At 35.1% G+C, this 26,605-nt stretch overlaps 1 protein-coding gene across 2 annotated transcripts in view; it reads left to right on the forward strand.

Moving 5' to 3' along the window:
- The first annotated feature begins 6,221 nt into the window (after nucleotides 1-6,221).
- The window catches only part of LOC148945052 (inositol polyphosphate-4-phosphatase type I A), a 91,553-nt gene continuing 71,169 nt past the window's right edge, over nucleotides 6,222-26,605 (forward strand). For both annotated transcript variants that reach the window (XM_089099185.1, XM_089099186.1), the window contains exons 1-3: nucleotides 6,222-6,537; nucleotides 15,647-15,973; nucleotides 18,483-18,679. In XM_089099185.1, coding sequence (XP_088955311.1) covers nucleotides 6,361-6,537; nucleotides 15,647-15,973; nucleotides 18,483-18,679 — 701 coding nt within the window. In that variant the 5' untranslated portion in view covers nucleotides 6,222-6,360. The remainder of the gene's footprint in view (nucleotides 6,538-15,646; nucleotides 15,974-18,482; nucleotides 18,680-26,605) is intronic.

Genomic DNA, 26,605 nt, shown 5'->3' on the forward strand with positions numbered 1-26,605 from the left:
CCTTAGCTGCTCGGGTGGGTCTTGTCACATTTAATGGTCTAGGTTGTTCATTTTCATCCGTGAATTTACATTTCTCAGGTCGTTAGTTCGATCTTGTCTCAATTGATGGTCCAGTTTGTTCATATTGAGTAATTGTTAATTTACGTTTTTGCCTTCTAGGTAGTATGAAACTGCTTAAAACGCCTATTCTCGTTGTCGCATGTCTTGTGAGCGCATATTTCTTAGTTTTCACTTTTGGTTTTAACTCGTTATAATTTTCGCGGCTGCTTATTCTTTTACCGCATGTTTCTTTTTTCTTCATTACTTCAGATATATTTTCAGTGTCCTTTGCCTTGCTGGGTTGGATTTGTCTTGTCAAATTGGACGGTCTTGGCTGTTCAAATATGACGTTACTCATGAGTTTTTTTTCCAAAATTAAGGCTCTTAAATAATTTTGTCAAACTCTGTAGCCTCTGCGCATCGCTTTTTTCTATGGCGGAAATATCTATAATATATATATATATATAAATATAAATATATATATATATATATAAATATTTATATATATATATATATATATATATATATATATATATATATATATATATATATATATATATATATATATATATATATATATATATATATATATATGTATATATATATATATATATATATATATATATATATATATATATATATATATATATATATACAGAGAAAATATATATATATATATATATATATATATATATATATATATATATATATATATATATATATATATATATATATATATATATATATATATATATATATATATATATATATATATATATATATATATATATATATATATATATACCCGACAATTCAAGAACAAGAATATTCGAGCTAACAGATGTAATAACTGTATTCGTCCATTTTTTAATCAGAATATCTTTTAATTCAGTTGTTTTACACCTATAAACTATTTTGCAAATAATTTTTAGTATTTGTGGAACGATGGTGTCGACTGCGTGGAAATCTACTCTTCTATTTAAAAAGTCACGAGCCCTTCTCTGAGGCACATGGAGTTATTGTTTTAGATATCGCTGAAATCAGATTAGAAGCTGACTCTCCGTCTACTGGACCCTTCTATTTTAGAATAAGTAAGTTAACACCCTTTTAGAAAATACTCTGCATTACACACTTTTTTTTTGCTAAGAACATGATTTAATTATGATCAACTATACTATCTAACCGTTCATTTTAGTGAGGGTACTTGTGTGATGTACCCCCTACCTAATATTCTTCTCATATGTTTCTCTAACGCTAAATCCAAATGAAATATACCAAAATAAGATAAAATATATAATACTTTAGAAACAAATTTGGCCTATATATTTGCACATTAGGGGGGGGGGTTAAAGTATAGCGGGTATGCATTCCTAATGCATTAGGTACAGTTATTCTGCATATTATGTAGTAAGAATTGTTTTTCAACTTCACACTGTCCAAATACTTTACCCCCCCCCCCACCTCCTAATGTGAAAATATATAGCCCAAATTTTATATTTTACATCTATTCTGTTACCTCTTTGTCTTTTCTCACGCTAAGCTGAAAGAAATTAACGAAAAAAAAACGGTTCTATAATGCGTCAATGAATGAACAACTTGAGTGGAAGAGAGTTTATCATACAAATACCTGGATGAGTTATCTCATTTTCTTTTTTTGTGGCCACCATTACTGATAAGGTTAAAAATTTTTTTCCCCTAACAGATATAAGAACAAAATTCTATGAAAATATATTGTTAAACGATAAAAACAGACCAATATACAAATAAAAATAACTCCCAATCAAAAATTTTACAACTGAACGGTTTATGGTAGTGAAAGGTAAGTAGAGTTCTTGTCAATTCTTACCGGAATCGTACAAAAACTGAATGTCAAAGAAAATTTCATATCAAGTTTTGAATTTAAGGAACAGTGTGTAGTTAAAATATAGTGAGAAGAAACTTTTTGTTGTTTGTATAAATTTGTTTTCTTGTTTTAATAGTTTAGTTGAAGTTCATTATTTTTGTTTAGTTGATTGAATTCTCATGTATATGGCCTTTGGCTTTTAAATACATTATCTATCTATCTACCTATTCTAAGCAAAACTATTGACTCAAGTGATATGTTTCTTATGTGTTTTGTTTTGTCCATTGGCTATGAAACGGATGTTCATGAAAAATTGGGAAAGGTTCATTCAGTCTCCAACTCTTAGCTCTAGTTTCCTTTTAAGGACTAAAAGGGTTCAGAGGGCTAAAAGGTTTTTAATTTCTCTTGTGTCTTCTGTGCCCCTAAAACCCCCTTCAGAATTAATAAATTACTGAGAATATAACTTCTTCTAGACACTGTTTAATAATTGAAATGACTTGAAAATATTATAACGGGGGAAATTGTGAAATGAGACAGTAAAAATTAAATATATACATATACAAGTAACAATCCATATAGTGTGGCTACACATCTGGAATCTATTATCAATTAAAAGTAAAGAGAAAAAACTAGATTAAAAAGTTAACACACGTTAGAAGATGACATAAAAGCTAAATCCCCTTGTAGACATTTTTTTTTCAATTTTGATTATCTCTCTAAAACTTTGTAACTGTCCAACGAAAGTATCGATAATTTTTATTTTTTGTATATATTAATCTTTTTTTTATCAAACATTGTATTTTGGTACCGAAGATAGAAAAATGGTCGTAATTACTAGATCAAAAGTTTCTAGTCTTTATGTTTTACGCTTTAGAAAGGACTATAGTCTTGTAGCCTATTTTCCAATTTTTTTTGTGTTTTCCTAAGGTAAAATTTTTCTTAGAGCAAAGCTTTCTATGCACACCACTTCGCATGTTTTTTTTGTATTTAGTAAAGGTTCTATAATTAGTTGAAATTTGAAAGCTGTTCTTATATTGTATTTTTGTAATTCTTTCTTTAATTTTTGCTATTTTCAAGGAATAAATAATAGAGATTCTCATAGTTTTTTGGCTCTGTTTTCTCTTCTTCTACTACTTTTGGCTCACTTTTATTGAACTAATTTACAATAAATATCTTTTAATTAAAAATGGGTATCCCAAAAGAATGATCTGTAAAACTATTAGAAGAACAACAGAAGACTTAACTGAATTGACAATTATAGAAGAAGAGAAAATAGACCAAGAAACAAATACATATTTCTGTCATTTTCCTCTTTTTTACGGTAAAAATTCAAAAAAGAATATCGAAGTACTATATCCTGGAAAATTGTGCTATAAAAAGTGGTGTGTTCTTCTCGACAGAGTTGCCTGCCCAGTGTATGGTGAACTATTTAACTAAAAACAATAGTTAAAACGGTTCCACTAGGTAATCACGCAAAAAACTTTCCAATGGTGAATAATTTGACTAAAATTTTTATAACAATATCCCATTATGAAACACTGTTCAAAATCACAAATCAAACCATTTATGGTAGTGAATGGTAAGTAAAGAGCATCCCTTGTAGGGAATATCCAGAACCCTAGAAACTGGAAATTCGAAGGCAATATATGCATAAAAGATGTGTCTATCCGCTTTTCGTATTTATTCTAAATATGTCCAAATTCTTGATTATGCAGTGACTTTTATAAAGCTATTAGCCTAAGAAAATTTGCATTGAAACGCACTCAGAAGGGATTGTGAGCTTAAAGACGACGAATTTGTGAAGTTGAAGAAGTCATTAAATATAAACAGGGGTGTTCACCTCCCCCTCTATCCTCCGCTCTATGTGCTAAAGTTTGACTAGTGCTTTCTTGAAAACATCTTATAGTAAAGCAAGTATAGCCGCTCTTGGTAATTGCAGGTATTTGACTTACTGAAAGCAATCCAACTGATAATATGATTTGTGGATGAAATATAGCTAACTAAGCCCTGATGAAAAAGTTTATTTTTATGGTATTGTGCTTGTGTTTATAGCATTCATTCTAAGCATTGGAAAGGGCAAACATGTCAGACTTCTAGCGTTCACTTTACTTTCCAAACTCTTTTAGGTCGCACATCCCTAAACTTTAGTGTTCATATGTTCAGGATTATTGGAAACGGATATAGAGCACCCCCTCCCCTCGCTCCTTCTACTAAATTTTGCCTTCCTTAAAATAATATTTCGAAAATGTATGTATTTTAGACGTATAACAAAACCTCATTTAGGTATCTTTTCTTGTTCACAATAAAACAGAATCATTCTAAGTATCGGCGTGGCTGCTGCTACTCTCAGCCCCTCGCTCTTTCAGGTAAGGATACACTAATTTCCTTGGGAGATGGGGGAAGGGGCTCTAAATGACAAATACGATATTTTGGGTCGTAATTTTCAAGTTTTTATTATAGGAGGTCTTTATACATTTTCTTTTTTGGGATTTCTGCAGGTAAGCGTAACAGTCTGGTCTTTTATTTTGCGTTCAGAATTTTTCCGTTAAAAGAGAGGAGCTATCCCTCCCCTCATCCTCCATATTTCAGTACGAGTATATTTTTATTTCAGGAGAATAGGAGTATCCCTCCCCTCGTGTTAATTATTTAAAAGTAAGTTTTCTTTTTTTGTTTTGTATTATTTAAAAGTAAATTCTCTTTTTTTGTTTTGTATTACCATGGCCCTAGTGCTTTTAGCGCAAAAAACTTAGGCCTACTTACTTACTATTCCAAATATATTTCTCTAAAGGAAGGGAGGTTTGGTGGTAAGCTCCTCCTCCTCTATGTTGATATGAAGGAAGTTTCACAGAAATCTGTCGACTTGGGGCCTAAAAATGTGCGTCACTTTTAATGTCCCCCCCCCCACATGAATTCTTGGTAAACTCCTCCCCAATATTGTTGACTCGCACTGATACAATTCCTTGTATAAATCAATAAAGCCTCAATTGAATTGATTCAGGCAAATGAAGCGTAGGAATAATTACTTATGATTGCAATGGTATTAGTTGCGTACAGGGTTAAGGCTTGAATGTGTCGCCACATTGCAGCATTATCTCTGAACTCGGATGCTGTTTAAATAGCTATTCGATAGTTTGAAACAGCTCAGTTATATCCAAATTTCTTTTCAATGGTATATTGGTCCTGTTTGGGGCTAAAATTGTTGTTTGTGGCACAAATTGCTTGCAAATATCTTTGCTGTAACAAATTGTTCGTTGTTGAATTAAGATATAAAGTTGTCTTGGATTTTATTTTCTAAGATTGTCTTTAATCCATTTTGTGAAAATGTCTATCACAAGCCGAAATGGGTTGAATTCCCACTTTCGAGCTGAATAAGAAAAAGAAAAAAAGAATCAAATTTAATATAGCAATTAAGGTAAACAAAAAATATTGAAAATGTTAAACAGGTTTTAAAATTTCAAAATAATTAAAACTTGGAGGATTAAAAGAAACAAACCAATGAAACCACAAGTGAAAATTGAGTCTTGTGACTAAAAATTTCGCAGTTTAATAAAACAAAGTTGAGACTATAAAAACAAATCTCAAAATTGGCGAAACAGCATGAAATAATTGAAAGGGAGAAAGAACGTGTGCGTGGGTGGGGGGGGGCAGGGTAATCACTTATTTAACATATCACCTATATTCGGGACGAAAGTAAAGGTAGCAAAGTTTTTGTTAGGAAGGGTAACTGAGTTTTATACCTTTAATTTTTCGTTGATGTTCTCTATTAATTTCCAGTAATTTTTTTTTGCATTCTTTGTAAAATTGAAAGGGAAATGAATACAAGTTTGTTTTCTTCTGTTACAATCATAGTTATTTCTAACATCAATCCTATTTTGTATCCCTCCTTTCATATTTCCGAATAATCCAAATAGCAACTCAAGTTCAATGCCTAGTTTATGTTGCGCTGTTGCACGGGTGCCGATTCACAAAAATAAGAGGGTTGAGGGAAGGAGTTTTCCAACTTCTAAAATAAATATAGAAAAAATGGGAGAGACCATTATATTTTTCCTCTTTTTTTTTGTCGGAAAATACCCAAGAAAGGATTTTCGTAATCTAAGGGAAAAGGGGAAAAAACTACAGGTGCTTTTGCCTCCCACAATTTGTGCCTCTGTGTTTTTGATTTTTTAAAGCCGTCTTTTTATAAAAAAAAAAAAAAATTGACGCTAGTGTAATTTTTGGAGTTTAAGGCTGTCGTTCTTTTTAAAACCCGCATTTTTCAAACATTAATATCTGTACTGGACGTTGGTTCATGAAAACGAGACTTTTTTCAGCGATGGGACCAGATAAATCTGAGCTGATTTTGGGGGCTAGTACATCTCCTGAAAGGGATTCATGGATCCAGTCACTTCACATGGCTAGTTATAGCTACGTTCGAGCTCAAGCGGATTCCTTGAAGATTCGTCTAACAGAGCTGCAAGAAAAAATAAAAACAAAAGAAGATGAGGGGAGAGGGTGTGTGTATAACTGGAGAGAGACCTTCTATTGAAGTTGGCATTGGTTGTGACAATTTGAGGTGTGATGCCAATGGCTATCCCCCCGATGCTAAGATCGTTGTTGGCTATCGTAGCAAATCATGTTTCTTCTGGAATAGGTTATGTGAAACGGAAACGGTTAAAGTAAGTTTTTCGTGATCTTAGTTGTGTTTGTATTTTACTGTTTACTTTTAAACTGTTAGCCTACTATTTCGCCTTAGCTCATTTTTTTCTTTTATATTGTTTTATTTTCAGTTTTACTATTCTATTGATTATTTTCGATTTTATTTTATTTAGTTTTATTTGATTTGTATATGAATTTATTTTATGACTATTACTACCAACATAATAGCGTATGCTTACATAAAGGGAGGGAGGTGGGATGGTATTACTCTCCCCTCCAGGTTGGTCGGAATAGTTGACCTCCTTGTAAAAGCTTAGAACGCGTTGTTTGCTGTTCCAATTTTACTGTTTGGCCTTAGCTCAATTTTTTTCTTATTCATTAAATCAGGAAGTGGTAAGCTAGAGCCTTGTCACACTAAACAGTACAAAACTCCTGATCACTGCCATGAGTCCCAAAAATCAACAAAATAAACCAACATATATGAAACAATAATGTTTTTTTGTCTCACGGAATTTGAGTTTTAACAATATGTCAAAGTTTTTACTCAAGGTTTTCTTGAAGGAATTAACTGAAGCCGGAATGGTTTAAATGAGTTTTTTTTTCATATGTCTTATGCTGCAAACATTTCGCTGGTTACTTTTATAATTCTATTGTTTGGCCTTGGATCAATTTTTTATTTTTATTAAACCAAAAGGTGGTAAACTAGACCTTTGTCATATTAAACAATACGAGATGCTAACCATTATATTAATTTCCGAAAGCCAACAAAATAAGACCAAAATCCATGAGACAAAATTAATTTTTAATAGAAAGATAATTTTTCAATAAAGTAAATTCAATTTAATTACAGGTCTAACTTTTTATTTAAGATTTTCTGATGAGAATGACTTCAAGTCTGAACAGTTGAACTGAAATTTTGTATACTATTTTTTGTGCTGTGAACACGTCACTGGCTGCTTTTCTAATTGTACTGTTTGTCCTTTCCTCAGTTTGTTCCTAAATATTAAATCCAAAAAGTGGTACGTCAAGTAAGCTTTTTAAGTGAATTTAATCCCTGTGTGTCAGATTTCGCAATCTTTGGCAAAGGATTACAGGTCCTGACCTAAATAAAATTATTATTGCTACTATGTGACGTCACCATTACATTACTGGTCGTCTCTGGACTTAGATTTATGGATTACGATTTAGATTGTGGCTGCTTACGACTGAAATAAGATGGCTGAATAGTTGGTGTTTAGCCCCGTTCTGAACTTTTTGTGTAGATCACTCACAGAAGGCGTAAAACTTGATATGATCGTCAAGAGTGCTATAATCTTTTTCGAACGCGATTCAGTTTTACAAGCTATGAGGACCCTTCATACTGAGCTGGGTATCCAAACCCGGATGGTTTCGTATGCCAAGGATGATGGCAATATTACTGATATGTGGAAGTTGCTAGTCATGGTGGCAAAGCAAAATGTTCTGAGACTGAAGTTTGTAATTTTTAGTCCGTGTGAAGTACCTGCCATCGGCGAGTCTGTTCCTGCCACAGTAGTTTCGAAAATAAAGGAACTTTCGAGAAAATTAGATGGATTTATGTTGAATGCTTGCCGCTTCCCGACCAGCCTGCCTGACAAATCCCAGCCTCCTCAATCCACACCCCCTCACCACTATACTCTGTGATACTTAAGAACCCCCCAAAAGACTTAAAAAGCCCAAATGAACGAAACACTCATCGATAAAGTATGTCCAAATCTGAACGATATAGCCGAGTTACGCCGCTCTAACGACGAGTGGAAACTTGTTGTTCGGTCCGGGAAAACCGCAGGCCAGACAGTCGAAAATGTTAGGCGTGCCGAACCATTGCTCTACATTTCCCTCGAGGTGCCTGCTTTTTTCGCGGCAATTAAGCGAGTGCCAGAAGATTTAGACGTCCTGTCGCTGAAAGAGCTAATCCCAAAGTGCATTAAAACAGCACAGTGTGGCAAAGCCCGAACATTTGAAGTTTAGCTTCCGTTTCAAACTGATCTTGATACGTTTCTGAAAGCATCTATGAAAGTGGGGTATGAACGCCTTCCGGTTTATGTGGTAGGAACGCCTTGGTGTTCCTACCACATTGCTGCTTCAATTGTCATGCGATTGGTCACCTCACCGTGAATTTTAAGAACAGTGCACTGTGTTCTAAGTGTGGCTCCGTCGATCACAAATTGACGCCTGATAGTCCATGCCAAAGAAGTGCCTTTTGTGTTTGTTGCAAGACCAAGGTCATACCTGTTATAGTGTAGTGCCCGAAAAACCGCAAAACTTAAACACATGGCCCCATTTCTACTATCATGGAATATAAATGGGCCATTTACAAATAAATTTTCTATGTTGCAAAGCGTCAGCTGCAGTTGTAACGTGATTTCCCTCCAGGAATACTTTGTTACTAAACATGGTTTCAAGATACTTACACTTGAGGGCATGACGTCGTACTTCGTGCCTGCTAGAAAATTGAATAACAGAGTCAGACCCTCTGGTGGACTTCTTACTTTCGTTCAATCGGCTCTCCGTTCTATCTTGTTCGACCTAAATGATCATTACTTAGCTGTGAGAGTAGACTTTTGTGTTAACATTAGTATGTATCTACCCACTGATTGCTCCAACGATCAGTCAGAGCGATTATTTGCTTTTTCGTGCGAAAAGTTAGGTTCTTGTGTAGAAAAAAATTCGGCGTCTAGGTTTACGTTGTGTTATAGCCATAGACTTTAATTGTAATGTTTCTGAACCAGACTCTTAGGAGTCTCCACGTACTATTATAGTTAAGGACTTATTTAGTGATTTTTTGCGTGTATTAGATAAAATGTCTGATTTTGCGTATATTCACACGTCTTCGCGAACCTCTAACTTGGACCACGTTGCTGTATCTTCAAATCTGACTGCCGATACAGTTAACCTTATATTTGATTATCAGCTGTCTGACCACTTACCTATAACTTGCTCTATCGGTGTGCCATGTTCGGTTTCTCAAAGTAGTCCACTAGCATGTGATTCCTTAGCACGGCAGTATCGTCGTGATTGATCAAGGATTGACCAAACTCAGTTCCTCGAGTCGATTGACTCGATTCTAAGTAAAGTTATTGTCCCGTTTCACCTCCTCCAAAAGTAACTCCAGTTGCCTAAGAATGAAGTCCTGATTTGTCTTGATAAATATTGTCCTGAAAATATGTCATTCCCTCTGGTTTGCCGAAAAACACGCTGTCCTATGCAACATGTCTTCAAAGAAATCGTTCCTGGATGGTCCACAAATCCAGAGCTTTTTAACTCATGGGGACAAGCAAAGTTTTGGTTTTCTATATGGAAAGATTGCGGGCGTCCTACTACCGGGCATGTGAATGACATAGGGATCTCTACAAAGCGGAAGTTTTCCAAAATTCTTGCTAAGCATCGTAGAGATCTTATTAATAGCTATTCTGCCCGTGCAAAACAAGATCGAAACATTGTATTCAAATTTGTCTCCTCCTCAGCACTCCCTTTTTTGTCACCGTCCTCAGCTGACATTCCAGAAGCTGGATGATATGCATATTATGAATCTGAGTTTTCTGCCTTTGATCCCTTCATAGAGCAATCTTATGAAGTAGCTCTGGATCAGTTTCTGGATGCTCAACCCGATGAAAATTTTGTGGTCAGTACCCGTTCTGTTGAAGATGCCATTCATAAATTAAAATGGAAACGTTCATCTGGGATTGACCATGTTAGTGCTATTCATTTGAAATGCAGGGGAAAACTTCTTACGGATCATCTGTCTCTGCTTATGCAGATCGTTTTCACTCGGGGTATCGTTCCTTCTTCTTTTTGTATCGGAGATCTGAGCCCTATCTCTAAAAAAGGGAAATCTGAATTACACTGTACATCAAACCTCCCTATTACTGTAGCTACATCCCCTTGCAAACTCTTTGAGTTACTATTTATTAGGGAACTTGAAAAAATTTGGTATACCCCTCCACACCAGTTTGAATTCAAGTGAGGTACCGGGTGTGCCGACGCTCTAACCGCTGGTGCAAATGCCTTGATCGATGTGGAATCGTCTGGAGAAAGACTTGTTTTGGGGGGACATGATGTCAGACGTGCAATCGACTCTCTTATCCACGTTTCGATGCTTCTGAAAGCTGGTAAACGTGGATTGAAGCTGGCTATTATTCGTTCTCTTCGGGATTTATATTTAAGACTTCATATCCGCCTGAAACTACCCCCAGATTAAGGAATGCCCTCGATTCCGTGTAGAAAACTTGTCCTAGTCAAGAAATGGGATCCGTCAAGGAGCTGTCACCTCTCCCGACCTCTTTAATAACTGTGTTCTGGAAGCACAAGATTTGTGCCCTCCTTCACTGATTTTGTCTTCTGTAAACCTTTCCTTGATATGCTATGCTGACGATATCCTAAGCCTTAGTCGCACCCTTCAACGTATCTCCGAAATTTCTGGAATTCTTGACGCAGAATATCAGGAAGTTGGGCTTGAATTCAACTCCTCCAAATCTAATATTGTCCTGTTTAACTGGAAAACAAATTCCTTTGCCCCTTCCATTACCTTTAGGTCTGCCCACTGCTTCTTCTAGTCGACACACCCGAAAACTTCTTCTTGAACAAATTAGACGTAGGATCTCAGCAGCTTACGCTTCCATTGTATCTTGTAAACTTTGATTGAACCGACATCATCTAGCAAGTCTTAATAATGCTGTTGCCCTTCCCCATATCCTCTACACTGCACCTTTCTGTAAAGTTCTAACTAAAACAGACAAGAGAAAAATACGATCCATGTTCTTCGGTTTTGCCAAGTATACGCTTCATCTGCTTCCGTGGTATAGAAATTCGCTCACTATTGTGAAATTCAAGGTTGCTGACCCAGAGGTTGCCGTCGCTAGACGGATAGCGAAACATAATCGAAAAATTGATGGGAACGATTTTCTCTTTCTGTATGAAGTCCGCTCCTGCTATTGCCCTCCACAAAGGGATGATGTAAAAAACCTATCCAGCTATAGGTCCAAATCTATTCTGTCTGCCTTTAGAAAGATTATGGAATTCTTTTTTTTTTGTTTAATAGAAGATTGTCTTGAAAAGAATGCAAAATCTCACTACTTCACCTACTTCACTAAATCTCAGTTCGAAATCTCCGAAAGGGAAATCCTGCTTGATTGGCCCCATAGTGATGTCACTGTGAACTACTCACGAATTCGCCTATCAGAACCCTTACTGCAAACGGCGCTGCAGATAGACCTTGAGGAGTGGCGCCCCTCGAAGAAATTATAGGCTAGCAAACTGGAAATATTTGCACTGGATTCTGTTTGATGGATGTTTCTTCAGTTTTTTTTTTTTTTTAGGGGGGGGGGGGGTTGAAAAACTTCCTAGCTAAGCTACCCAAACAGTATTTGGTAATACAATAGGCCAAAAGGTGCTCACATGATGGTAAGACAGCCAATCTTATTGATAGTGTTATTGCAAATAAAAGACTGTGGGGAACGATACAAGATACAAGGATATATGGGAGTGCTGTTATTAATGTTGAGAGTAAAAATCACCGTCTAGAAAATTTAGGAAGGGTAATTACCTTCCGTGAAGTTATGACGTTGGTAGACTCCGTGATGAGAATTTGAGAGAAGCTTTCCAGGATCAGTTGAATATTAAACTAAACAGTCTAAAATTAGACAATGAAGAAGACGGGGGAAATAATCTAAAGAAAATAAATTGTGAAGTAGCAGATGTCTTAGGGAGGAAAGTTAGAAACACAGCTAGGAAAATTTCTGAAAATGCTTTAAGGTTAGTAGAGATAAGAAGGGGCTTGTACAAGAAGGATTTGAGTGATAGATTATATGAAAATTGGATGAATGTAAGGAAAGGAGAGAAAACAGTAAAATATCAATTAAGGATGTATGAAGTGAATGCCATGGATAAAATTGCTGAAGATCTAGAAGGTGCAGCCTGCTAGCCTGAAAGGATTTAAAAACAATAAGGCCCCGGGTGCTGATAGTGTGGCAAATTAGTCTTTTAAATATGGTGGTTGTCAAGTTAGAGAATTACTGAAGATTATGAATGCGGTTTTTGAAACAGGGAAAGTACCCAGCGGATCTACGAAAAGGTTAATGGCTTAGTATAATGATACTTCTTAGATTTCAAGATGTTGTAGATAAAGTTTTAAGAGAACTGTGTGGATAATGGAAGGGGAGAGAATGTGTCGATCGAATTTTCACTCTTTGATTGGCAATAGAGAAGGGGCTGAATCACCAGACCCCTTTAGCCCATAGTTTTATAGATTATTAGCATGCGTTTGATTCGGCCGATAGAAGAGCTTTAGCCGAGGTCCTACTCTTGTATGGCATACCTGGCAAATACATTAAAGTAATTAGTGCTATATACGAGAATAGCATTGCTGCTGTTGGAAATGAGCTTAGTACCTGGTTTGCATTGAATCAAGAGTTAAGCAGGGTTGCGTTCTGTCCTCTTATATGGATAATTTTGATGGACTATGTCCTAAGGAACACGGCAAAGGCTATGGGACAATATGGGAGAGCATGGAATCAAATTGCAAGGTAAAACTTTCCTAGACATATATTATGCTGATGAGTTGAGCGTCCTACATGAAAATTTTTGGGAACTCCGGGCAGAAGAATATGCCCGCAAATTAATGTTAAGAAGACTATGTCGGTTAGACTGGGTATGAATGAAGGTGAAGATGCTATGTTGGATAACGAGAAGATTGATCAAGTGGACGGTTTCACTTACTTGGTAGCATCATTAGTAAAGATGGTCGATGCTGTGAAGATGAAAAAGTATAATATCCAAGACCCAGGGTGTTTTTTCACAGATGGAAAAAGGTTGGAAAAATGGGAAGATAAGTTTGAGAACAAAGACTAGAACATTGGAAGCTGTAGTGGTGACAGAGGTAAAGTAGGGTTCTGAAACGTGGGCGCTCTGTTCTGAAACGTGGGCGCTCCGAAAGACTGAGGAGCATTTGCTAGATGTTTTCTATAGGAATTGTCTTCGGATTATTTTGGGTACCCGTCTGACTCATCGTATTTCAAACAGTAAGCTGTACGAAAAATGTGGTTCTATCCAGCTTTCCCGCATTAATGAGAGAAAAGTTGAGAGTGCTAGGACACGCTCTACGAATAAAGGATGACAAGTTGCCAAAGACCGTCCTTTTTGGCCAACCATCTAGGCCGAAAGAAAAGCAGTTTGTCCCCCAATTGGGTGGGAGGACGCCATAAGGAAGTGTTTAAAGGAATTAGAAACTTCTTGGAAGGGTGTTAAGAGGGAGGCTTTAAATAGATTGGGATAGAGGGGGAGCGTGCTTAGCTCTGTTCTCTTCAGGGGTTTGACACTGCTGTGAGTTCTTAGTAGTAGTTGTCTCAGTTCGGATTTGAGAAGCGACACTTGACAGAGCATGTTGTCTTAGCAGTTACCCAATTTGTCCATGAAGTCCTTGATAAGAATGAAATTCTAGCTTTTTCATTCGTGGACATAATGTTGACACGATTTGTCATTGGATTTCTAATGATGAATTGTCAAATTGCGGAATACATGGTAAGCCAAGTATATAATATTTCAATGGTAGAGTTCAGTGTGTTGATACAGATGTACCTGTATCAGCATCTACAAAGCAATCAAATGAAGTCGGAGTAACTCAAGGGTCGATTTTATGCCATCTGTTGTTCTTAATTTAGGTTAATTATATTAATTTGGTTGCCGACCTAAGACTAAAGGTTATTTTGCAGGTAGTGCAGCATGTGTAATTTCTGGAATTGATGGTAATAATGTTAAGCCTAGTTTGATTAATATGTACGATATACCAATATCAATGTTTGTAGCAAAAAAAGGCTTATGCAATATTAGCGTACATATCAAGTGTTCCCATGTCTGGAATCTGTAACTTCTTCAGTGTCTAAATTTGTTATTCCTTACCCACTTTCATTATTTCCATCTGAAAGACAAATTCAAGCACAATCTAAGAATCATGCTACTGGCGTCAATTCATGAAAATTTAGGGTGGGAGTTTATTTTTCAGTATCTAAGGTAGTGTTTTTCAATATTTTGAATGCAAGTACAAAAAAAGGTATTTTTCAATGAAAATACCCCCGAAACTTTTTTTTCAGAATTTAAAGGGGGACAAGAAATGTAGGTGGAAGGCAAATCAGTGACTTTCGAATCCTTCTAATCTCCTTTAAACACTAATCTAATTAGAAATTAATTAATTAGTTATTTAATTAGAAATTAAATTCTAATCTCGTTTAATCACTCCTTTAAACACTTACCTAAAAGAATGTAAATTGTAGTGTAGATCAACAACGATCAATATAGGAAGTTTTTATTATACTATAATTTTTTTATCATGACATTATATATATAATCTTCATGTGTAATTAATTTAAATTTAACTTTTTGGCTGAAGAATTGTCCGTATGGATCTGAAATACTGTGATTCTTGCATGGAACCAATATGGATCAACTTTTGATTTTGATCTTCTGTTTTGTATTTTAAGAAGTAAAATGAAATCATACGTTTTGGATATTTTTTTTCTTTTTTCTTTCATTTGTTTTCTGTATCTTACTTTATACTATCTTTTTAACTTAATATATCATAAGTAATAAATGAATCTTGACCCTAAAAAGTGAGATTAATCAATATTTTTCCAGTATAATTTTGCTTGATCCCGCCGATCAATCCTGCTTTCTAGGGCTATAATGAGAGAAAATTTGAGATTGTTAGGGCATATTCTGCGGATGAAGGATGACAGATTACCAAAGACTGTCCTTTTTGGCTAAACGGAAAGTAGGTCGTCTACGGTTGGGGTTGGAGGGTGTCGCAAAGAAAGATTTGAAGGAAATGAGAACTTCCCGGGAGGGTGTGAAGAGAGATGCTTTGAATAGATTGGGATGGAGGTGGAGCGTGCGGAACTGTGTTGTCCTAAGGCCGCTTGGTGCTGCGATGAGTTAGTAGTAGTTGCATTTTGTTCAATTTACGGGCAGTCAATCTGGTACCTGAGAATATGCTGAGACATTTCCTCTGTGAAACATTTAGTAAGTCTTCCTCAGCCTTTCGAAGCGCCAAAGTGCCAGAATCATGCTTGACCACTCATTACCATGACTTCCAATATTCCAATTCCTTTCCTTTTTCAGAGCAACTCAAATCCATGCTTTTTGCGAACTGCCTGTTTTACACCAAGCATCACTGATAAATCAAAGGATATCCTAGTCCGATTCACAGTGCACGAAGTCAAAGAAGTGAGTACAAATACAACAATTGTTATTGGTCACTGTGAGTTACCTATACATAACCTTCTAGAGTCAGAGAGAATCCGTCTGCCAGTGTTGTCACAGACAAAATCTCCAGTTGGATTTATTAGTTTAACTATTTGGACGCCCGTTTACTCCAATAAGTCAGAAAGTCTAGCGGGGACGCCAAAACGAGCGAGTCCAGAACATGAATCGAAGCGATTTCAAAAGGCAAGTTTTTTTAAAAGGTAATTTTGTCTAAAGTAAAAAAAAAGTTAATTTAAAAACTAAACATATTCTTAAAAAATTAAAGGTAAGAGTAAATCATAAAGGGAAGGTTTTTTTTAAGCTAAGAGTAATTTTTAAAAAGGTAATTTAGTTAAAACTAAAATAAAAAGTTTATTTAAGAAGTAAACATTTTCTTTAAAAAAATAAAATAAAGGTATGAGTAAATCGTAAAGGTAAGACTTTTTAAATGTAAGAGTATTTTTGTAAAAGGTAATTTAGTTAAAAGTAAAACAAAATTAATTAAAAGGTAAACGTATTTTTAAATACATGAAAAAACTAAAGGTAAGAGTAAATTGTGAAGATAAGGTTTTTTTAAAGGTAAAAGTATTTTTTTAAAAGGTAATTTAGTTAAAGATAAAAAATTAATTAAAAACGTAAATGTATTACTAAAAAAATTATTTAAAAGTAAGGGTAAATCATATAGCGAAGGTATTTAAAAGGTAAGAGTAATTTTTGTAAAAGGTAAAGGTAAAAGGTAATTTCGTTAAAACTAAAAAAAAAATTAATTTAAAAGGTAAACATATTCTTGAAAAAAGACAATTTTAAGGTAAGAGTAAATTATAAAGGGAAAAGTATTTTTTTATGGTAAGAATAATTTTTAAAAAGATAATTTAGTTAAAGGTATAAAGTAAGAAAAAGTTTTAAAGGTAAGAGTAAATCAAAATGGTGGGACTTTTTTAAAAGGTAAGATTAATTTTTTAAAAGGTTATTTAAAAAGTAAGCGGGTCCTTTAAAGAAGAGTTTTTAAGGTAAGAGTAAATCTGCGTCAAAGGACAAAGTGAAACCTCCCGAAAAATACCCCACCGCGGAAAATACCCCCCCTCCCCACGGAAAATACCCCTCTGGGAAATACACCCCCCGTGGAAAATAAGGCTTTCCAAATTTGATAATTTTATTTGAGTTTTATTTTTTTCATTTCCGTAGAGGGAAGGAATTTTATTGCTTGTGTATTATGAGCCACTCACTCAAGTTTACACTATGTAAAATTCGAAGAACTCACCATTTTTCTCGTTAGTTTCTTTTGTTACTTTAGAAATAAATTTGGGCTATAGGTTTGCATATAGCGGGTCTGCATAGAAAGTGTCTTTGGTGCAATTATTCTGCATATTACATAGATAGATAGAGAAGTGTATTTTAAAACCAAATATACGGCCATGAACATAGTAAAATAACACAAATGAAAGGCACAAATAACATAAACTTTGATCAGCGATCTTCATAAAACACTTAAATGAAACACTACATTAACCTAACAATAATACTTAATAATTGGAAAATCGGTCATTGAAAAAAAAAACCGCCAAACACTTGGAAAAAAACACTTAAATGAAACTTTTTTTTTTTTTTTTTTTTTTTTTTTTTTTAACACAATTTCTCGATACCTCGCTATTCTTCTGTAAATTTTTAGTGGCCATACCTAGAAAGAATTGTTTTCTGTCTTCAAACTGTCCAAATACTTTACCACCCCCCTATGTGCAAATATATAGCCCAAATTATATATTTCCCTTATATTCTGTCACTTGTCTCTGTCTTGTCTCGCGCTAAGCTGAAAGACACAAACGAAGAAACCGGTTTGTTTTCGAGTTCTACACAGGGTAAACTTGAGTGAGTGGCGCATAATACACAAGTACCAAAATTCTTCCCCCCCTACGGAAAAAAACGAATTAAAATTCTAAAATTTGGGTATTTTTCGCGGGGGGGGGGGTAAAAGCTGGCCACCGGTAAGCAATAGTTTTATCTTATGGCAAACAGCAATTAAAAACGAAAATAAATAACAAGAAATAATTTGAAATAAAAACTATAGATTCGAATTTAATGACAGAATTAAATTGGATCTATTGCACAAAACCTTTTCATTAAAATACCAAAAGTTATTATTTAACTAAAACTTGACAATAACTTAAAGGATCTGCTCATTCCCTTTCTCTCCCAAAACTAACTGTCTTACCAATTAAAGCTTACTTTGAATCATGATTAAACCCATCGCAAAAAAAAATTCATATATAGGGCAATTATGCTTCCGTCCTATTTGTTTATTTTGCTAGATTTGATTAAAAGGTAAAGAATTTGATACAGAGTTTGGTTATTATACCCTGTTTTTGTTATATATATCCTGTTTATAATATTCTCTATTATACTATACCCTGTTTTATATCCTGTTTTGTCTCTCGGCTCGGGGACAGAGTTCGAATTTTCAGAAAAGTTTTTTATTTTTTTCGGGAGTTGGAGGTAAAGGAAATTCAAATTTTAGGGGAAGGGAGAAAATTATCTTTCTCTAGTCCTTATACGAAATAGTAGACGCTGGTGTTTTTTTTTCTTATATTTGTCGTCTGACAGGTCCCTTGGCTGGTTTATATTGAAAAATAAGTGTGTTTTGTAATTATAGTACGGTATATTATTGATATACCTTGGGCTTGTAATCAAGCACTAAATTTAACTTTTTTACCCTCAGGGACATCGAAGAGCCCATTCTCTGCCCCCTAAGCTCTCTGTGAAACTGCAACTACCATCAAGTGGTATAGGGACTAAATTATTGACAAATAATATTTTACGAACGTACCGTTTTCATTCTGGACTTGGTGGTGATATATTCGTCCATGAGAGCATGCTCGAGTCAAAGATTCACAACTGTATCCCGACTCAACTTTTGTAAGTCTTTCTACTTCTTCTCTTAACAGTGGTTTATATTATTGGTCCAAATCTTATTTGGTTCAAATTTATACGTCCAAATTTTATGGGTCCTTTACGTTTCTGCGTTTTTAAATTCTTAGAATAAGTCAATTGAAAAATTCTCAAATACAATTAAATAATGTTGAATTCTAAACATTGTTGGCTTGCATCTTCGTGATAAAATATTAAAAACAGAAACATAGGAAGGCTATAGAGAAGGGCTTAGAATTTTGGGGAGGGGAGGAGAGTATACTCGGAGCCCTTTTCTGATCTTATTTGCCTCTGCCAATACAAGGTCCTCTAGATCTGACTAAATCCAACCGTCTAATGAATTTAACAACATCTCATATGATATAATTCGACTCACCCAAACGTAAAAAAGGAGGCGGCTTCAATGAAACTTCTATGGAAAACAATTACCTTTCTTTTCATTCTTGCTCTTTTTTTCTTTAAGATTGATGTCTGAAACATCTTGTCTTTTGAATTGCCGCAGTCATCTAATTTTTTCCAAGCCTGTAATCTCTGTATTGTCAAGAGAAGTGTCATTGATTCTGAATACTGAGCATGGTCTAGACGGTGCCTTAGCAAGTTGCCATGGTTAAGTAACTAGGGACAAAAAGTATCACAAAAAGAGTGAGTTTTAGCAAAGAGAAAAATAAAGATTATTGGCCTGTACTTCGGCGGTAAAACTACTACTACTAACAACTCATTGCAGCACTAAGCCGCCCGATATCAGCACAGCTACGTGAGTCCACATCCATATCAATCCATCAAAGCCTCCCTCCCTATACCCTCCCAAAATTTTCAGTTTGCATTAAACCTTTCCTTACGACCTCTTCGCACCCTATTCGAAGACGATTTGCTTTTCGTTGGGCCTTAGATTGTTGGCCAAAAAGGACGATCTTCGGCAGTCTGTCATCCTTCATCCGCAGGACTTGTCCTAGCTATCTCAACCTTCCTCTGATTATAGCCCCAGAAACCGTGATAGAACCATATTTTCATACAACTTGCACTTTGAAATATGATCAGTCAGACGGGTATCCAAAAGAACCTGTAGACAATTCCTGAAAAAGAATCTAACAAATCTTCCGTCTTTTGCAGCACTTACGTTTCACAACCATTCTTGACCACTGTCATCACTATAATTCCTAATATTTTAGTCTTTTTCCGTAGACTTATCTTCCTATTCTTCCAAACTTTTTTCAACTGTAAAAAAAACACCCGGGGGCTTCGCTATTCTACTTTTAACATCTAGACTACATCCACCATCTTTGTTAATAACACTACCTAGGTAAGTAAAGCTATTCGCTGTCTTCTTAACATTTATTTTCAAACCTATTCTTGCGCCCCAACTCTAAACTTCCAAAAAGCATACATTTTGCCTACATTTTAATCTAGGACACTTAAGTAATCAGCATAATCTAATACTAGGAGATTTTTACTTTCTCCCTAGATTCCATACTCTTCCATAGCCTTTGCCAGACTCCTTAGGACAAAGACCATCATTACCCATACAAATCGAGATAAAACACAACCCTGCTTAACTGCCTATTCAATAAGAAACCAGCTATTAACCTCATTTTCTACCGCATTTTCTAACCGTAGCAATTTTATTCTCGTACATAGTACTAACCATTATAATGTATTTATCTGGCATACAATACAAGGATAGAACTTTTCTTTGAAGCTCTTTTATCGGCTGAATCAAACGCTTGCTCATAATCTACAAAACTGAGGACTAAAGGAGTCAAATGACTCGGGTATTTCTCAATTATTAATCAAAAGGGTGAAAATTTGGTCAGTGCTTCCTCTCCCCTTCCTAAAATCGCCCTCTTCTTCTCTTAAAACTTTTTCTACAGCTCCTCTGAGTATAAAAAGCATGATCATACTAAGTAAGTTGCTTCCTACTGAATCCAAGCAAATGCCTCTATAATTACCACATTCACTCTTATAGAGGGGTTCAATTAAAGTTTTCTTAAAATCGCTAGACACTTCCCCCTTTTCAGAATCATATTTCTAATCTTCAGTAATTTATTTCCTACTGCACATCCATCATGCTTAAGAAACTCATTTGTGACACTATTAGAACCTGGGGCTTTATTATTTTTTTTAGTTTTCGTACTGTAACTAATTCTTCCTTGCAAAATAAATCTTTCCTCACTTCCAATAAGTCACGAACTTTCTCATTCTTTTTTCTATCTTTTCCTGTAGTTCTATCACGGTTTAGCACACTCAAAATGTTCTGCCCATCCTTCTTTTACTCTTTCCTTGTCTCAATTCTGGGCAGGTCCTATTTTCAAAAGAGAAAATTGAGTATTCCCTCTCAATAAATGATAATGCAATGTTTTATTAGTATGCTGCATCTTCGAGATCTTCAGCAATTTTATCCACGGGCTTCATTTTAAACCTTCGTATTTCATACTTTAAACCTTATCTAATTGCTTTAGATTCCTCTAATTTTCATATGATCTATCACTCAAATACAAGTCTCTCCTCATTTCTAATAGACTCAAAGCATTTTACTTATATTCCTAGCTGTGTTTCTAACGTTCCTACCTAAGACATCATCTGTTTCTCCACAAACTTTATTTTAGAATAAAGTCTTATAATCTTTTACATTGTCAAATTTTAGATTCTGTAGTTTAATATTCAACTGTTCCTAGAAAGTTTCGCTCAAATTCTCATCCTGGAATCTACCTACGTCATAACTTCCGGAATGTAGTTACCCTTCCTAAATTTCAGCTTTAAATTAACCCTAGACACTCCTATATGGTGATGTTTACTTTTAACATCAAAACAGGGCTCCTACATAACCAAGCATCTTGTATCGATCCTGTCAATCTTCGGTTTAACATTACATTATCAATAAGGTCAGCCTTCTTGCCATCATGTGATGACCATGTTACCTTACCAAACATCATATGAATAAATTTTTTGTCGTTTATAACTAGATTGTTATGCCTACAAAATTGCATCAGTCTATAACCATTACTATTTTCTTTTCGTATACCAATTTTACCTTGGCTGGGATAATATCTACCCTGTTTCCACCATCCTGGGTGTTAAATTCTCTTTGTAATCGTGGTTTGCTATCACAAAGTGAAAAGGATAACTTAGTTGAGCTCATATCCTACTTGGCACAAATAAATCACGTGCAGAAATGTGCTGAAATCAGCGCCGTTCCTCTTCGACGCGTTCGTAAAAAGTCTCAGATCGATGACTGGTCAAAAAACAGAGATCTAGTAAATGCGTGTAGCTTGACTAAGCTATGGCTTTCGGTTTGGGTTGCCCGCGAGATGGTGTGGTTAATGACTTAAGGCTCCGTGCGAAAAGGAAATCCAATAAGGAACTGAAAAAACCGTAAGCTATTGCTGATCCATAAAAATATGATCTGTATTGCTGAAAACCCCTCCAAACTTTGGGAGTATAGCAAATCTGCTGAATCCCAAAGCCTCAGTGTACCTGAAAAAAAAATGGGTTGAATACTTCGCGAGTGAGTTCAGTGCTCCCGACAAAAGCACAGAGGAGCTTTTTGAAAAACAGCTTGACATTGTTCTTTCAAATAAGACGAAATCATACCTGTTTGTGTCGCCAAGTGCTGTTCACTCTTTGATTCCAAAATTAAAGAAAATATCTTTCTCTGGTGTTGTTTCTATTTCAGCAAGGCTCCTGCAACTTCCAGGTCCTTTAATCGAGCAGCATTTAGCTCTTCTGTTTCAGATGATCCTGGTCCATGGTGTAGTCCCTATGCAATTTTTGTCGGACAAGTAACTCCTATCCTTAAAAAGAGTAAAAGAGACGCTTCTCTATGCAGTTCTTATCGCCCGATTACCGTCTAGTATACTAGTTTCAAGCTCTTCGAGTCATTTTTGATAAGAGACATTGAAGAAAAATGTTTCCGCCCCTCCTCGCCAGCTCGAGTACCAGCGAGGCTTAGGTAGAGAGCACGCTCTCTTTCTACTTATAAGTGTGCTGAAGGATATGGAAGACAGAGGTGACTTTACAGAGGTAATTATTTGTTTTAGATATATACATAGAAATCTGAAACCTTGAAGGAGCTTTGCCCTCTCCAGTGCTGTTTAAGAATAGTGTTCAGGTTAAGTGCTCAGGATAAGTTGAACTGTATGTTTATCTTCAAAATAGTTAATCTCTCGTTAATTAAGTTTACAGATGACTTACTGAACCTTTCCTGCACTTTTCAAGGATGTTCTTCGACTCTTGAGCTTCTCCAAGAAGAGTATGAGCACATTGGTTTGAGTTTTAATACTGATAAAACAGTATTTCTACCATTTAAATATAAAGGAAAAAGAATAAATAAGTCTATCCTGCTCTAAAGGTCCTTTTGCTAACAGCCTTACTTACCTGGGCATGCCTATTGCAGCAAATCTGAAAGAAATTGCAAATCTGGCACTTAACAATTATTTTAGTAAGATCCTAGCCGCGTATGCACACCTGGCTGCGAACGTTTTGTATCTGAGTAGAGCTCACCGTACAATAGCCTAACAGTTCCTCACCTACTCACCCTTGGTCATGTTTGGTCATTTTTTTTTACTGTGGTAAGAGAAAGCGAATTCATCGCCTTTATTTACAAGTAACTCTTTTTCTACAGAGGAAGTATCTATTGGTAAACTCAGTTGGGGTTATTGAGAAGCGTATTCGTGATTTCTCCAGTGAATGCCAGAAGTCTTCCCATCTTTGGTCATTTCTGTTTGTCCCTGGTTCGTAGTTGCCGAAGTTTGTTTTTATCTCTGTTGTTTCTTTTTTGTTTTTCTTGATTTTAACTCTGTCTTTTTTAGGCTCTGCCCAGTTTTTTTTTGACGGGTCATAAATAAAGTGCTAATGATGATGATCTACCTTGCATTTTTTAGCCATGAATTGATCAATTAGTATTCAATTATTAATACCTTCCCAACCTAAGTAAGACTTAGTAGCTTCCTTATTTGTCAGGAACGCTTCTCTCTATCTACGCACCCTATCCTTACTGTCTTAGTTAATAAATTATTTATCATCTAATGTCTATATTCCATGAGATATTAGTTTCTGAAACTCCTGACAGGTCCAGTTCCAAAAGTTTTAATTTGTCAGTCAAAACGTCAGTAAAGTTCTTTTTTGACGTTGGTACATTCCAAGTTACAATTTTCATATTACTGAAATTATTACCGTCTCAGGAAATGCAGTTGTCCCGAACTAGTGCAGGACAGGGACTAATATATCTTCTTCATTCTAGACGAATTCTTTTTCGGGCTTAGATTTGGACAGGAAGAAGTCCGTGGAGCCTCCTGTCTGAATAGAGGTTTTTTGAAATCCTTGGCCTATCTTGGTGACAACATGGTTTTCCACACTTGAGGAAATCAACCAGAGTCAAAATCCTGCACAAGCAATGTCAATTATATTACTTCTGACTCATTCTATTCATACCTACAAATATTATACTTCTATGTGGAGGCATTCCATAATAGATAAATTAGCTAGGAAGAGGTTTTTCAACCCATAGAAAACCATCAAAACATAGTTCGTCGTTTCGGTGGTAAAAAGTGCGCTATAATTCCTTTGGTTTATTTTTGTGACATTCTCGTAAGACAATCACATTATTTCTTATTTCGAATGGAAGACAATACTGCCTTTTTGAAACTAGTTTAATTAGTACTTTTGGTTAACTAATGCAGAGTGATAAATCTAGACTTCGAATGCTTCAAGTAGGATAAATCGGATGTGAATGCTAACGTTTTATAAACGTCGCTAACGTTTTATTAGCGTTTTATTAACGTCACGAATAATTCTTCAACGAAACAAATAAAAAATAAATTTATTATTTATTATTTAATAGAGATTTTTATAGATTCAAATAGATTTTTGGTTAGATAGAAGCCCAAAAGTAAAAAAACGAATACTTTTGTTTAAGTAATCTAACTTCTGTTGCTAGAAGTACTCAAAGAATTATTGTAATACATTAAGAAATAGTTAATTTTAAATTTGATTTAAATCTAATTTAAATATTAAGAAATATTTAACAAGAAATATTAGTAATTTGAATTGGTACTCCTGTATTAAACGCACTCTTTTATATACTGTAATGGAAACCAGTCACCAAAAACCGGTTTTGACGGGTTAATTCAAGACACCGCTATAGGGTAATACAATGATAGCGTGGTTTTCATTGCGTATACGATATTTAAACTATTATTTTTTTGGGGTTTAGGGGGGGGAGGGACCTCGGTTTGGTTAGGTTACGTAATAATATATGCTATGCTTTACCCCCCCCTCCCCCCTAATGTGTAAATATATAGCCCAAATTTGTTTCTAAACTATTATATATTCATCCTATTTTATTTTATTTCATTAGCATTAACCAAAATAGCAATATATAAAAGAGTGCGTTTAATACAGGAGTACCTTTGAATTATTATAATCCAAAGAAAATAAAGTTGCTACGTCGCTAGTCTTATCTGGTGTATCAGCATTCAGCGATTTATCGTTTTTCTGGTATTTTTATCTTATAGCGATTTCTAGCCAGAATATGTCATTGTGTATCTAGTAGCTTATGACCGGTAATCCCTATGGCACTTATGGTAGCTTATAGCACTTTGAATTAGCGGTATCAAATACTTCGAAGCATGATAAATCTGATGTGATAGCAAATTTTTCAATGTTTTGGACTTGTTAAAACTTCTCTAATGGAAAAGACTAATGAAGAATCAAAACAGTAAAATAAGAAAAAACAATACCCGCATCCAAGCAACCAAATGTCCATAGCTAGAACCGCTCCAAAGTATTACTGTAAGGTTATCATTTCGTTAGTATTATCTGATATATCAGCTTCTAGTAATTTCATTGTATTTCTAGTAATTTTAGCTTGAAATGATTCCGAGCCAGAATATACAGTGAGGCATCTGTTAGCTTATGCCCGATTTAACTCTTCTCAGGCTAAAAAAAAAAAGTTTTTACGATTGAATTTTAATGTGATTTTCTTTTATATTGGTTTTTTCTTCATTTGTTTTGCTGAGGACGGCCCTTAGATATAGGGTCAAAATATTCATTTAAAGATGCATTCCACTGTCTTGTATAAAAAATATCCCTATTGTTCTACTTATTGTTTATGATGGAAAGGCAGTGTGGTCTTCGTCGCTATTTCTAAGGCTATGAGTTGGAACACTGGAACGGGAAGATCTACCTAAGGAATAGCTGTATGCTTTTACCCATAAGATTTACAGTTAAAGAAAATTGCCATAATTTAGAATCTGGAAAATAATTAAATAGAAAAGTTGTCCTCGCTTCTTACTGAATAACTGAAAATATAGAAAAAACGGGTATATAATTTCAACAAATAGTGCAAATAAGGCCGTTTCTTATATTAACATGAAACCCCCTTTTTTACCAAGAAACCATCTTCTTGTACAAAGGGAATTCTAGCAAAGAACTTTTATTACTGGTGTGAGGAAACTACTCTCTAGTTTCCTGATTTCCTAAATAATTTCAGAGATTATCTTCCATATCTGTTCTGTTCTATTCTCAATTTATCAAGAATTTCGCCCTGACGTATAACCTTTGGGAAAAGATTTTAAAGTTGACTTTTCTGGCTCCTTTCAAGTAAAGAATTCAAAAGAAAAAGTCCAAGCAACATTTCATCAATTTCGAAGTAATGTCTTCTTCGGTATCTGTGGTAGGCAGGGCCATATCCAGTTTTTTTTACGGGGGGGGGGGGATGTTCTACAAAATGATTTTTTTTTGGGGGGGGGGGGTGGGGTTACAAGGAAAAATTTAAAAACACATAAAAAATTCGTTTATATTCATTTTTGTTACGTTTTTTTACGAGTCGGACAAAATTTTGGGGGGTGGGAGTCAAACCCCCTAACCCCCCCCCCTGGATACGGCCTTGGGGGTAGGCATTGTATTATTATCAAAGAC

The sequence above is a fragment of the Artemia sp. Qi Xiang Cuo genome, chromosome 13 (assembly GCF_049724085.1).
Source record: "Artemia sp. Qi Xiang Cuo chromosome 13, ASM4972408v1, whole genome shotgun sequence".
Taxonomy (NCBI): Eukaryota; Metazoa; Arthropoda; class Branchiopoda; order Anostraca; family Artemiidae; genus Artemia; species Artemia sp. Qi Xiang Cuo.